This window comes from Plecotus auritus, assembly GCF_963455305.1.
Source record: "Plecotus auritus genome assembly, chromosome: 6".
Classification (NCBI taxonomy): domain Eukaryota; kingdom Metazoa; phylum Chordata; class Mammalia; order Chiroptera; family Vespertilionidae; genus Plecotus; species Plecotus auritus.
Window position 1 is genome coordinate 78,870,669 of NC_137773.1, and position 15,162 is coordinate 78,885,830.

The 15,162-nt window shown below is 52.9% G+C and overlaps 1 protein-coding gene across 1 annotated transcript; it reads left to right on the forward strand.

Moving 5' to 3' along the window:
- The first annotated feature begins 732 nt into the window (after positions 1-732).
- SOX7 (SRY-box transcription factor 7) lies at positions 733-7,397 on the forward strand. The gene is made up of 2 exons (XM_080673387.1): positions 733-1,048; positions 4,632-7,397. Exons 1-2 carry the CDS (start codon positions 811-813, stop codon positions 5,549-5,551), a joined length of 1,158 nt encoding a protein of 385 aa, XP_080529513.1. The 5' UTR covers positions 733-810; the 3' UTR covers positions 5,552-7,397.
- Positions 7,398-15,162: the final 7,765 nt, after the last annotated feature.

Consider the following 15,162-nt stretch of genomic DNA (forward strand, 5'->3'; position numbering starts at 1 on the left):
GGGGTGGCGAGAGGGGTGTGAGAAGAGAGAAATCAGATGGCAGGCAGAGAGAATAAGAACTGAGCGCGCAGGCCTTTCCAGAGCCGGGGCCCGCGGGGACGTCGAGGTGGGCCCTCGCGTGGGTACTGCCTAGAGCCCGATGCGGGATCCAACCCCAGCCCTTGTTGGCCTCTGGTGGCCACCAAAGTTGGCTGGGGGCCCTGGTCATTGTACACGACGTGTGTTCTCTTAAGAACGGTCCCCAGACTGCTCTGGGGGGTTCATGGTCAATGTCTCTCGCGCCCGGCATTCCCAGGGAAACCTGTTGGCTTCGGTTCTCCGCTGGATCCCACGCCCGGGAGGAGTTGGTGGAGTCTGGCCCGTGGAGGCCGCGGCCCGAGGACTGGGTCCGGCTCCTACTCTCGGACGAGGTGACCGCGGGCGTTGCCCTCCTCCCTGCTCTGCGGCACCTGCGCCGGGAGCCGGCGGGACGGGAGGCGGCCCTGGGGCGGCGGGGCGCGTATCCCCGGGAGGGACCCGAGAGGCGGAGGGGCGGGCTGGGGGCGGGCGCGGGGAAGCGGCCCTCCTTTCCTCTCCGGCTCCCGGCAAGTCGGAGCGGGGACTGGGAGGTCGGGGACACAGGGAGGGGGCCGCGCCGAGACGGAGGGAGGGGCCGAGCCGCCTTCAAGAGTCATTGGAGGACGGGACCGCCCGAAGCTGATAAATAAGGGGCCGGGCCGCGGCTGCGGGCCAAGTTGGACGCCCCGACCCGTGCGAGGGCCAGGTCAACGCCGGCCCCGCGAGGCGAAACGAGACGACCCCCGTGCGGCCATGGCCTCGCTTTTGGGAACTTACCCGTGGCCCGAGGGGCTGGAGTGCCCGGCCCTGGAAGCCGAGCTGTCGGATGGGCTGTCGCCGCCGGCCGCCCCCCGCCCGCCAGGGGACAAGGGCTCGGAGAGCCGCATCCGGCGGCCCATGAACGCCTTCATGGTGTGGGCCAAGGACGAGAGGAAACGTCTGGCGGTGCAGAACCCGGACCTGCACAACGCCGAGCTCAGCAAGATGCTGGGTGAGTGCGCGGGAGGGCCGGTGAGCCCGAGGTCGCGGGCAGGGGTGCAGGCAGAGGCCGGCCGGGGCGAGTGCGCAGAGTGTGGCCGGACCTGGCGAGTGGGGACGCGGGGAGCGCGGGCGTCGCGGTGCCGCCGAGGCTGGGCATCTGTGCGGGCGTGGGTGTGAGCGCGGTGACTGGGATTCAGAGCAGGGGCACCTTGGCAAGGCCCAAAGTGAAACAGCTTGGCCCTGGGGTGGCCGGGGAGGACAGGAGCGGGATTGGGGGCCCCAGGGTACGGGCGGGGCGGGGCTGGGTCGCCGCGCTGCGGAGACCCGAGCGCGCGGAGCGGCCAGGATGGACGGAAACGCTGAGATGGGTTGCAACTGGCCTTCTCTAGGGATACGAGTGGGAAATCCATCTTTCCCTGAACTTTACCACTGGCCCCATCAAAGAGAGAGGTGGTAACTATTATTAACGAATATTCGTGAAGAGAGACCTTGCGGAATGCATTCCTGCTTTAACTTTATCATTAAAGCAACAGCAGAACGTCTATGCAAATAGACTCCATTGGAGACTCCATGTCTCAATCGCAGCCCTTTAGTTCATTTGATCCGGATACTCAGGGCGCCGGTGAGGGTCTGTCTGTCCCGCAGCCTGGCCTGGTCGCTTCCTCCGGATTGATGCTGTGTAGTCCCAGCAGGGGTGGTGGGACCGGGGACAGGGATGAGCCCATAGAGAGGATGTTAGGGCAGGTCGGAAAAACCAGAGTTCCTGTCAGGCTTTCTAGTCTCTCCTCTGTCTGGAGCTGAGCACTCTTCAACTCCGCCCTACTCCTAATCTCGTAGCCCTTTCGCTGTGGTTTTTATCCATTTGAACTGGTGGGAACCTTTCTAAACACTTGGTGAGTGGAGCAGACCCCAGGCCCTGTGAGCAGGGACAGTGTGTGGTTGTGGGAGGCTGGCCCTGCTCTCCAACCCCACCAGACCCAGAACCAAAGAAGCCAGTTTCCTTTTTCCTTTGGAGTTTTGGGCTTCTTTGGGTTGGAACCGTGAACTGAGGACTGACACCCACTTTTCTGCTGGTTAAAGCCACAGGCCCCCAGAGAAGGTCCCTCGGGCAATCTAGACGCCCTTTCAAAGCAGCTGGTAGAGTGGAGGTTTCAAAGAGCCTTCTACCGCCCAGCCTCCTGGTTAGCCTGCCCAGGACTCGTTAGGGAGCCATGTCTTAGTGAACCTCTTGTCCTTAAAAAGTGTTTAAAATTGTATTTTACATGGTTGGCATAAAGACAAATGTATTAATATACACAACAAAACATTTTCTTCAACTTGAAAGTTCATATTGTCCCTCAGATTGCTAAAGAAATGAAAACACTTTTTTTTTTCATGTGTGGGCCTCTTAAAGATTTTTTTGGTAGGCCCTAGATGCTGTTCCTAGATGCTCTTGTGACAGGGATAGAACGGGGTTTCTGTTGCAGACCCAGGGCCAGAGATAGGAGAAGAACTTGGTTTGGGGAGCATTATAGGAGTGAGGCTGCCTGCTCCCAGGGAAAGGGCTGGCAAAGGGACCTGGGTGACAAATGCCTCCTGTAAGCTGATCTCCGCTCTCTACTTGCACTTAGGCTTTCAGAGGTTACCGTCCATTTTGCAGGAAAGACACAGATTCCTTCCTGCTGCTTAACCACACAGCCCCTGGCACAGGGTGAGGGAAACCAACCTGGTGTTGCTTTTTCAAACGCGGTCTTTCTAATCTGTTCATAGCATGATCGATTTTCACCTCCCCCCCCCCCCTCCCTGGGATCTCGCCCAGCCCTTTCCTTTCTGACCTAGGAAAGGAAGGGACTGGATGTGAGAGTCCCAGCTTCCCCCCACCTCCCCCGCCCCACAAGCTTTCTAATCTCTAACATTGAAAACCTCACCAGGAACACTAGTATTCTGAGTATATTATGAATGAGGAAGTGCATAAAGGCAGCTGCACATTTAGTGACATTTATTTAGTGACATTTTATTAATACTGCAACATCCAGGTACACTTAGAAACTAGAGTCACATTTTATATACTCAGTCCACAGATAGGGAGAGAGAGAGAGAGAGAGAGAGAAAGTCTGGATCTTGGGCCTCTTGCAACAACTTTGTGGCCTCAGCCCCAGGCTGGGAGCTGCGGACCAGCTCCAAATCCAGAGTTCCTAACACTTTTCAAGTTGCCCTTTTAAGCAACAGCTAAGGATATAACTCGATGATGGTCAGAACGTTATAGACTTTCATCCCAGTGGCAGAACACCTTTAATAGTTCTCCTCCTCTCACCTCATTGGAGGGCCTGGTGTGCAGAGCCAGCCCACATGGGCACAGGCACCGGTGGATGGAGGGTGGCCATACACACAGCTCTACTCCTCCCTGTGCAGAGGGCTCCAGGTGGGAGATGTGCCCCTTTCCTTACAGGGCTTAGCAGGGCCTATCTTCCAGGCTAGTGACAGAAACTTCAGCACACATCAGAGTCCTGGGGGGACTTGTCCAAGTTGTAGAGCCTGAGTTCACCCTAGGAGGTGGTAGCCTAGGGGTCCAGCAGTGACCTTCAGAAAACCTGCAGCTGGAGGGATGTGCAATGCACTTAGAAAGACCGAACAAAGCCTTTTACAAAACAACACACAAGTGAGGGAGGACGAATAGGAAACACAAGTGAAACCAGCATTTTAGTCCCAGTGGGGCTCATGTGTGCGATGCTTTTAAAAGAGGGAGTTTTGAGTTGGGTAGTATCACAATGTATTTTCTAGTGAGCAAAATAGAGACCCAGGGAAGTTTGCTTCTGTACGGAGAGTCAGTGGCTGTGCAGGTGCCCCCTGCCAGGGTCAAAGGGAAGAGCGGGCACTTGTGTATGTGTGTGTGTGTGCACGTGCGCATGTGTGTATACATGCGTATGCATGCATATGTGCATGTTGCAGGCAGATGCTAGCATTCTGGCCACGGTTGGGTCTTCAGACAACAGGGTCCTATTTGACCTTCAGATGTAAGGGATAATCATGTTACCTTAAGTGAGATCCTATTGTTTAATTATATCTGTGAAACTATTAACTCTACCTGGGCTCCCTCATGGGGAGGCCTGTGAGTTTTATGCCATAAGTAAATATTACAGTATCACTCCCCGAGAAACAGTAATAATCAACAAAGGCAGAGAATCTTCATTGAAATGCACAAATAATTAGAATTGGCTCTCCAAGGGTTAAAAGAACTAAAGTCAATGTTGTAGTCCTTATATATTTTTATCCTGTGGCTGACATTGGCCTTTTGCTGTGAGTCCCACATTCTTTCCATGTTTGTGTTGTCAGATGGTTTTTATATGGGAGATGATGTGAATGTGTGTGTCGTTGGCATGAAGTGGTGTTGCCCCGTGCAGGCAGGGGAGGTTGTTTTGGCCTCACTGTGTGCGCAGGACCTAGGTTGGGAAGAGGGTGCCTTTGCGCCCTCTGTGGAGGGGGGGGGGGGAGGAGCGGATGGGATGGGGGACGGTGTGTGCCTCGTGCTTGGAGGCACGGGTCTGAGACAGGTGCACCGGCCGCCCGGAGCCGCGTAGATACTGACGGGGGCCTTTTCTGACTTGCATGAGCAGGAAAGTCCTGGAAGGCACTGACCCTGTCGCAGAAGAGGCCCTACGTGGACGAGGCGGAGCGGCTGCGCCTGCAGCACATGCAGGACTACCCTAACTACAAGTACCGCCCGCGCAGGAAGAAGCAGGCCAAGCGCCTCTGCAAGCGTGTGGACCCCGGCTTCCTCCTTAGCTCCCTGTCCCGGGACCAGAACGCCCTGCCCGAGAAGCGGGGCGGCAGCCGGGGGGCGCTGGGGGACAAAGAGGACAGGGGTGAGTACTCCCCGGGCGGCGCCCTGCCCAGCCTCAGAGGCTGCTACCACGAGGGGCCGGCGGGCGGCGGCGCCCCGGGCAGCACGGACACATACCCCTACGGGCTGCCCACGCCCCCGGAAATGTCACCCTTGGATGTGCTGGAGCCGGAGCAGACCTTCTTCTCCTCCCCCTGCCAGGAGGAGCATGCGCACTCCCACCGCATCCCGCACCTGCCCCGGCCCCCTTACTCCCCGGAGTATGCCCCCAACCCTCTGCACTGCCGCCACCCGCTGGGCTCCCTGGCCCTCGGCCAGTCCCCGGGCGTCTCTATGATGTCCACTGTCCCGGGCTGTCCCCCGTCCCCTGCCTATTACTCCCCCGCCACCTACCACTCTCTCCACTCCAACCTGCACGCCCACCTGGGCCAGCTCTCCCCGCCTCCCGAGCACCCCGGCTTTGACGCGCTGGATCAGCTGAGCCAGGTGGAACTCCTGGGGGACATGGATCGGAATGAGTTTGACCAGTATTTGAACACTCCTGGCCACCCAGACTCTGCTGCAGGGGCCGTGGCCCTCAGTGGGCACACCCCTGGCTCTCAGATGACACCCACGGGCCCCACAGAGACCAGCCTCATCTCCGTGCTGGCTGATGCCACGGCCACGTACTACAACAGCTACAGCGTCTCATAGAGCCAGAGGCCCGCCCAGCCCTGCCTCCGCCCTGGGCACTGAGCATGCCCCTCTCCCTCCTGGGCACTGAGCATAACGACCTGCGCTGTACTGCCACCCCACCGGCACGTCTGCACTGAGGGACCCTCAGCGAACCGGCTCTGCAGATCCCAGAACCCTCTCCATCCCCTTCCTCCCCAGCCCCAATCCCCGCAGCCTGCATTTTGAGTATATTCCTTCAAATGAGTTGTCATTGGCTACACCTGGAATAAGGCCAGGGCTTCTTTGAAAGACACTGGTTCCAGGTAGAATTTTCATGGACCTCTCCTCCCGGTTCCCATCTCAGAAATAAATGTGTAAAAAGCCCAGCAGCATTACCACCTGGGAGCCCTGGGCTGGGATCCGGAGACCCAGGACCCTCAGAGGGCTGGTGATACCCTGACTGGCCTCTCCTTCCCTTCCAGCCTGTTCCTCCACCCCCATCTGCAAAGTGGGGGACAGATTTAACATCAAAGGTCCCTTCTGCTCCAGGGTTTTCTGATTTAGGATTCTCAAAAGGCTAAAAGGAAAATAAGTTGGGCCCAGGAAGCTCGTTGAGATGTAATCTGGGATAATTTCGTGTGCACAGCCCATGGACACAGGGCTTTCTGCACTTGCACTGCCTTCCAAAATGATCCTAGTTGTCCAAACAAACTCTTCCAATTTGAGAAAAAAAAACACATTGATCTTGATTTGGGGAATTAACCACTAGGATAGACTGAATCACTAAAAATGAGACTGTATTCAAACTGCATTTTTAAGAATGTATTTTTTAGACAAGTTCTATTTTCTTTTGTTACACATCTCAAGAGAGTATACACTGCCTGAATATATACAGTCAGGGCGTAAGAGATACACGACATACACGCACCTCATGCACACCCTTACACGCATGCCTGGGTGGCCTAAATCAGATACCCTTGTTGACATTGGCAACTTTTTGTCAACTCCCTCTTCCTATTGACCCAAAGAGCAGGGAACCTAAAAAGAATTTCCTCCGATCTGAATGTGTTGGTTTCTTGAGCAAAATTTCAGCACAGCCTCCCCTCTGCAAACGCAAAGGGAGCTCTCTTCCTGCTGTCTCCATCTCCCTCTCTCCCTTCCCTGAGTTTTCTTTTTCCCTTTGCTCTTCCTCCACCCTGAATTGGCCACTAATTCAAAGGTCCCCTGACTTGAAAATTCCAAGCTCGATTCCCATGGCTGGGATGGGAATCCTTCCTCCTTACCAGCCCTGCTGGTCCTTCAGGTAACATCTTCAGACAATACTTCAAAACAGCTTCTCCTCTACACCTTCAGGGTGCTTACTTCCCAAAGAACAGAAGCCCACTGTGATTCGGAAGGTGTTTCTGAGCCCTGACCCCGCCCCCAGAACATTTCTATCCTCTCAGACCTCCTTTGAAGGAACACACCTAACAGGGAGTGAAAAGGCCATTGTTGGTCTTTTGATGTCTGCATATTATTGCCTGTATGAAATATGTAAGTGTTTTATATATTCTCCTCTTATTTTCACCTTATATTTTGTATTGTTGAAAGATCCTTTTTTTTTCCTTCCAAGGAGTCCGATTGTGAAATCACTTATAAGATATGATTAATCTTTATGCTATTACTGTATATAATGTTTGGTAATAAATAGTAAACCATTGACAATATGATTGACTGGTGCAGTCCAGAATGTGTATCAATAATCTTGTAAAATATGATCACAGATGTTAAGCTAAACTGTTCCTTTTTTTTTTTTTTTTTGGCTAAAAACTACACATGCTTTGGAACGGTTGTAGATATTGATTTGTCTAAAATATTTAATTTAAATAAACCTTTTTGTACCGTGACCATTCTATCATTTGAAATCAAGTTGTGCCAAAAAAGAAATGTTTTCAGTGAGGCAGAGATAGTATGCCCAGTGCTACTTAGAGTATTGGTCCAAATGTTTTCCACGTCAACTTTTTTTTTTTTTTAATTTCACAAAGTTGTTATTTGTAGGGGTGGCTTATTTTATTTTTGAGTTATGGTGAAGAGATAAAGGCTGGTATTACACAGTGAAAACAGCGTTGTTATTAATAATAATGAAAGAAAAGACTGATTTATAGCTTACTGGCAGAACAGTTTTCTCCTTAGGATATCTTCATGCTTGGAAAATAGAACTGTGTGTTATCTCAAGATAGGAAGTAAGTTCTGCCCACGTAATTGCTTACTTAAGGCTACCACAATTTCTTTCTTTTTTTTTTTTTTTAAATAGTCTTGAAAAATACCTGGGCTGTCCTCTCTACTATGTATTTACCGGATATGGCAATAACAAAACATGTGGGCTCTCGAAATTGGATGGAATGTTGTGAGAAGGCAGGGGAGCACACGGATAAGCAATTAAAGGATGTAACAACTTGTGAGGTTTGGGATTAAAATGCCAGCCAAAAAGTGCCTGGAAAAAACGGAGGATTCCTCAGTCCGTGCAGGTCACCAATGTCTGGCTTCTCTCCGTGGTGAAGCAGTTGTAACTTGTTTGAGTCATGGGTAGTCTTGTGTTTCCCCGGGGCCCTCTGAGCCAAGGAGTGGGTCTTGGGAGAGCCCAATATGTTCCTCCTTCAATTTTGATCATAATCTATAGTCATTATGTTAATAGCACTTTATAGGTGTAGAAAGCTTTACAGCAAGTTTTATGGGCTATTTCTCATCTATAGCCCCAGGTGGGGCCTTGTCATCCATCCACCCCATTGCGTAGCCAGGGACACTGGGGTCCAGGGTGGTGCTGTGCAGCTCCCCTCCCCCTACTTGGCCAGTGGTGGCTGGGGTTTCACCCCTTGTTTTCACATACATTTGTTGGTGACATCAGCCTAACAGTCTCACAGCGAGGGGCTTTATACTCCACCATGGCATGGAATTGCTGTACATGCAGTCCAATGTGTACCTATCACAGCCCAGGGAAAGAGCGGACAAAGAGGAAATTACAGGGCCAGAAATAGATCTAATTTGAACTCGAAGCCGCCCAGGCCCACCACGGCTGACAGTGGCGGTTGCAGGGTCACAGCTGGCTGGAGCACTCGCTCAGCAGCATCTGCCTAAGACATTGGCCCTCAACAGTGCCAAAGGGGTGTATTTCATTCCAGGACACACTGTGGGAGAGGGGGCGTTGTCCCTGCCCCTGGGAATGCAGGAAACGAGCAGGCGACAGGGCCGCTCTTTCACTTTTGCCTCAGCTCTGAGTGTGACGGTGGTGCCCCAGTGACGAGAGCACTTTTTGCCTTGCCTGGTAAGAATTGATGGATATAAAGAGTTGTAAATTATTTTTCTAAAATGTAGATGTTATCATTTCACTTTTTCCCTTAAGATCCTTCAGCGCCTGCTGGCCACCGCGGCACACAGGATGAGCGTGGCGGCGGGCTCATGGGAAGCCAACCAGGGTCAAACCTCCCTGTCCCCTCACATCTGCAGGTTCCTGGGAGGCACCTGGTGATGTAGTCACATGGCCATTTGTTTTTATAAACTTTGTAAAAAGGAAGTTTCTTGGTATCCTTTCCTTTAAAAGCCCCCTCCCCCGCAGTTGTACAAGCTTCAGGACCCCTACACCTGGCTTGGTCACATGTGAGTGCCCCTATGGCAGAGCCTCTTCTTTTCAGAAGCCTCTCATGGTCCCCGTCATCCTCCCCCACACGGTGTACCGACTGCACAGAAAGCCCATTGTTCCCTGGAAATGCTGTCTTTTTCCATACTTTCATGTTTTCCCCGTGCTTTTCCCTGACCTGGGAGACCCTCACTTCCATTATCTATCTAATGACATCCTACTCCCTGTCCCAGTCCAGCTCAGATGCCCCTGACCCTGCGGGGAGGGGGGCTAGGAGGGCTTGAGCAGATCTGGGTTACGGAACTTATCAACCAGCATCAGAATCATTTACCCATCACATAGTAGCTGTTCAACAAGTAAGTGAACAAATGAATAAAGTAATCATTTGAGATGGCCTGTAGGTATTCTGCCTGGTGGGAAAAACCTGAAACCTTTGGGTTCCTAATTTTCTGGCCCATCTCTTTGGAAACCAAGACTCTGGACCTTTGTGTGTGTAGTTCCCAGGCTCTGAGGCTGGATGTGATGCAGCCACGCTATTCACCCTCACCTGCTGGAGTGTAGCCTGGAGCAGAGAGGTCAGGGGGTGGGCACGAGGGCACCAGAGGGGAATCTTCTCTTCCATCCTTACAGCAGTAGAACAGAGCTGAGGACAGATGACCTGTAACATTTGTAATTACCGACTTTTTCTTTTTGAGAAAGTTGTGCTCTTGATTTCATCCCAAGAAAGGGATTTGGATGGAAGGCAGGAAAAGAGATAGCTCTATGTATGTATGTATATATGTATGTATGTATGTTTGTATGTATGTATCTACCTACTTACCTACCTACCTACCTATCATGTATCTTTCTGTCATCATCTATCCATCTATTCATTTACCCATCTCACCCACCCATCTCTCTTTCAGCTATTCCATCCATCCATCCTACCTATCTATCCATCATTTTTTGGTATTTTAATTCTCAAAAGAGAAAGTCTTTGTAGAAAGTTTAAAGAAAATAACATCATAGGTTAAAATAAGTCATCTATTGTCCACATCTTAGAGACATTACTGGTGATTTTTTTTTTTTTTTTTGCATCCATCCAGTCTTTTTTTGGTCTAGTTCTACATATACGTATGTTGTTTTTTTTAAACATATTTTATTGATATTTTACAGAGAGGAAGGGAGAGGGATAGAGAGCTAGAAACATCGATGAGAGAGAAACATCGATCAGCTGCCTCCTGCACACCCCCCACTGGGGATGTGCCCGCAACCCAGGTACATGCCCTTGACCGGAATCGAACCCGGGACCCCTCAGTCCGCAGGCCGACGCTCTATCCACTGAGCCAAACCGGTTTTGGCCGTATGTTTTTTATAATAGACATTTTTTCATTAATAATAAACATTTTCCTATGTCATTAAATACCATTAAAACACAATTTCTGCAAAAGGTGTTTTCTTTCCAGTTGAAAAAATCACTATGAAAAAAATTTGGAAAAAGATTACCTACTCCATTGACATAACTATTTTTAACCTACTTATTTTTACATACCAGCCTCCCTAGTCTTGCATTGATGTGTTCAGAATTGGACCTGGTGTGCTCACAGTGCAGATAGATCCATTGGCATTTGTCTTTACAGTGGTCATTGTGACAATGGCACCATACTTCGGTGCATTAACGTAGCTTCATTTGCTTGACCACCCCCTTGCCATTAGATAACTGAATTGTCCCATTTTAATTCTTTTCGTTATAAGTAACACTGCAGTGAACATTTACTTGCTTCCGTTGTTAGCTGGATTCCCAGCAGGGTATCATTGGGTCTGAGCATATGAACAAGTTTCCCAAGGGTCTCAATTGGTAGTTGAGACACAAAATGACTTCATTCAATACCCAGAATGAACGGACTCTTTCTTAGCAGGAAGAATTAACCCCCTGAAGACTATTTATAACTGATTTACCTCTGACCAGGTTCAAGTGGCTTTACTCATGGTGTCTTTGTCTTTCTGAAGACCTATTATATGCTCGCTTCTGGTTTCCACTGGCAAATTGATAATGTTCCTTTCCCTACACACCATGGTGGGTGGCACGCCATTCCCTGAGCATCAATTTATCAGTGGGGGAAAGGGTTAGTCTATCAGTTAGCAAGGCAAGACCTTTGGTTCCCCAGCATCCCTGGAGCACTCCTTCGGGGCTGCTGGCTGCATTCATGGGGCTCAGAGCTCTAGCTATAGCAGGACAGCATCTGGAAATAGCCCGGACCTGTGGACAGGGTCTGCCCTTATCCCATCACTGGATTTTGATTGGGACTTAGGTAAATCCCTGGACCTGTTTTCTCACCTAAGGGGGCAGTTAGTGAATTTGTGGGAACCTGAGAAATTGTAGAGCTTTATATGCATGTACAGGATAGCTATTGTCCATTTCTTTAGACAGTTTAGATTTCTTTCAGGCCTGGAGGCTGGTACTAGTTTGAAAAATCTGGAGCCATGTGATTGTCATGCTGGGACTGACTGCCTGGGAGAAACGAGGGAACAGGACCCCACGGTGGCTAGAGCGATAACAGAGGGGACTCAGCTTTCTTATCTGGGCACTAAACTGGGATGGAAAGAGACCATTTGGGCCATTTAGCCCATTCTCCTGCTTCTACTGAGGACTGCCTCTTAGCCATTCTGGGCAGTGGGGTTCTATTTGATTTGCCAGGCCTCTGGGAAAATGGATTTTTCTCTCTATAAGCCAATCTAACAAGTTCCATCACTAAAGGTTCTTTCTTCTGCCTCCCCCAATTCCCTTCTGCTTTCGTCTGCTTCCCTGTCTGCTTGATGCCACCTGTGGGGATGCGCACCCTTCATCCTGCCTGGTCCTGAAGGCTGGTGCTTAGGCTCCTTTGCATTTTGTTCTGGGCCCATGTTTGAGGCCGGCTAGGGGTTGTGGTCCCCTCCAGAGCCTCTCTCAGGTCTGCATTCCCCTCTGTCAGAGGCTGAATGTTGTATGGATGTGGGAGAAGCGGGGAAGGAAAGTCTCCTAGCCACACTGTGAGGGAAAGGCAGGCAACTTCACCGGGAGTGGGAGAGCAGACTCCTCGGGCACTTTTGGAATGTTCTGTGCGTAGGTGTAGGGTGTGGTCACTTCACATCACTGGGTCAAATAGTCACTCATCTTCCATGCATCCAAAGGGCAGTGGAGTGGCGCCGATCTGGGCCAAGGGGGAGGAGACCTTAACACAAGGAAAAGATTTCACTGGATTCTGGAGAAAGCACTAGATTATGATGGATGGAATGGCTCTGCAGCCTCCAGGGGCATCAGGGAGCTGGCTCTCCTGTGTGATGCTGAAACCCTGAGAGGTGAGGTTGCGACTTCCAGGGGTGAGAGATCCTGTGAGGAGGGCAGGTGGCCAAAGGCACTGGGTTGCTCCCCCTGCGTCTCTTCATGCTGGTTTGTTCTTACTGAGTCAGGGAATCCAGGAAAACATCCACATTTCAGGTGCTGCACTGGTCAGGGAAGCGGGCAACCTAAAAACTCTGCGGAGCCAGGGTAATAGGAGAAAGTGATTTGCTCTGATGAAGACCACCAGCTGTCGGAGGGGCATCCTTATGCCAGGAGAGGGGTTCCATTTGTCCTGGAAAGAACACGGGCCTTGGAATTAGTAGATTCTCATCCCAGCTCTGTGACCTTGAAAAAAATCACTGGCGGTCAGAGCTGGAAAAACTTATTGTTGTCACACTATCACCCCCCAGATTTGATGAAAGAGGAAACGGAGGCCCAGGGAGGTCAGGGGATTCGCCTGAGAGCCAGCAGCTGAGAGCAGAAGCCAGTGGAGAGCTGGGGAGGCAGGGGGTGGGGAGGGAGATAGACTATGGGGGGAGCAAGTTGTGGGGGCCGACGAGACCCCTCAGGGACAGGAGGTCAGTGGTCACAGGTGGGGCAGGCAGTGGTGGCCAGGGGGGACAGCCAGCGCAGAGCTGTGGGAGAGGGCCCCACTGCTCTCTGCTGGGCCACAGGTCTCAGCAGTGGACAGGAGCTAGGGGCACAGGTACAGGGAGGTCGGGTGATGGGGAGAAGGGGCCGTGGGAATGCAGATGGAGGAGAGGCAGGGGCCCTGTGTATTGGTGCGCCTTCAGGAGACCTCCCACGAGGTTTCTTTTTGTGCTTCCTGATGCCCAGGTGGTCTCGGTGGGTGCTGGCCCAGGAGGGTGAGGCTGGGAATGGGCGGCGCAGAGGATGGGGAGGCACTGCACTCCCTAGCGCATGCCCAAAGGTTCCCAGACAGTCCAGGGACCAAGTCGTGGCTTTTGAGGGCCAGGGGTTGGCACAGAGAGGCCCGAGGAGCCCACCTGGACATCTCTGGGAGCCAGTGGCCCTCTGTCGTGTTTCTGCCACCCCGGCCTGCCCCACGCTGTGTCCGGGCTGCAGAGAAAGGCAGCAGGCAGTCCAGGGGCGGCAGAGGGGCTGGGAAGCCGGCACCGGGCAGAGCTCCCAGGACAGTAGACCACACACTGGACACTCTGCCTCCCCAGGCGCTGGAGGGCGAAGGCACACAGAAGGGACTGCGAGGGCGGAGGAGCAGCGGCTGCTGTGTGTTTTCCTGCCCCTGGGAGCTGCTGTGACCAGGAGGAGGAGGATGTGGCCGGAGCCCAGTGTTTCCTGCCTGATAAGCTGGCCCCTCCCTGGGAGCCCTGGTCGGCCTACCTTCCAGCACACAGCCCTGCCTAGGGAGGGGCCGGCTGAGAAGGAAAATCACTTCTCCAGATTAGCTCGCCCAAGCCCAGCCTTCCTCCCCCGCCCCTGTCCCCACAGCGGCCACAGGAAACGGGCTGGGGCCAGCCACCCCGAGGTCCCCACCTTCAGGGCACTCAGGCTCCAGGCCCAGGGATCGGGCCTGTCTGGGAGCCCTACCACCCAAGCTCCCTGAGTGCGGAAGCCCTCTGGCTCCAAAGCCAACCATTTCCAAGGAGGGCAGCGCGTGCGAGCCTTTTATGTGTCTGTCAGATCTCACGCCTGCAGTTTGGGCCTAGAACACTGGCCGCTTTATTCACGGTGAGTTTAAGTACCGGCCCCCGCCCACCTGGCCACTTCTCCCAGGGCACGAAGTACAGAGGGTGCTGGGCTTGGAAGGTAAGATGCCAGGCTGTCCTGGAGGGAAGGGCAGGGGCTGTCCTCCCTAAAACCCAGCTCCTGCTCTGCTTTGCCCTGATGGGCTGTGTGTCAGGGGTGAGACCCCCACCCTCTCTGAGCTTCACTTCTCATTTGTAACTGGAAGGAGTGGCCATGGGAGAGCGAGGGCTTCCCTCCCTCCAGCATTCAGGATCAAGGGTGAAGGTGCTGGACTTGAACGCTTGTAAGAGCGCCAGGGAGAGTGTCACCCCTGAAATAAGGGCAGAGGCCCAGAGAAGGTAGGGAGGCTGCTCAGAGACATGTTCACAGACACGAGCCCACCAGGACTGTGGGCCACTGACACCCAGGTGAGCCCCTTCCACAACAGCGTGGCTCTCCCCGAGGCTCACGGCTCCGGGCGTCCCACCTCAAACTGTGGGTGCCTCCTTCCCCACAGCCTACACCTGCTTCCGGAGCTGCTGGAAAAGGCACCCCCCTCCACCCTCACCGGGGAGCCAGCTCTTGGTAATAAAAGGACACAAAGGGAGGACTTAGCACCGGCACAGAGGAACACGTGCTTGCCTTGGGGAAACATTGCACAGGTGTCGACAGACACTGAGTCGCACACTCACGTACATGAGCAGGCGGCACCTCTGCCCTTCAAACGTGGGTTAACTGCCATTGACAAGGCGCGTTCCCGGCTGGTATTTTATGTGATCCCCGTAGCAATCCCGCGGTAGGCAGCTAGGTAGGTACGATTCTATCCTTTCACAGGTAGGGAAGCTGATGCTCAGGTGGGGCAAAGAGGCCAAGTAAGGTCACCTGGCTGGCAAGCAGAGACAGGGATCGGGACACATACCTGCCCTCCCTCGTTCCTGCCCAGAAGGAGGGGCTGGCTGTCCTCAGCCTGCTCTTGGGGGAGCATCCATACAACCACAGCTGAGCCTGAGCAGCTGGTGGGCGGCTGAG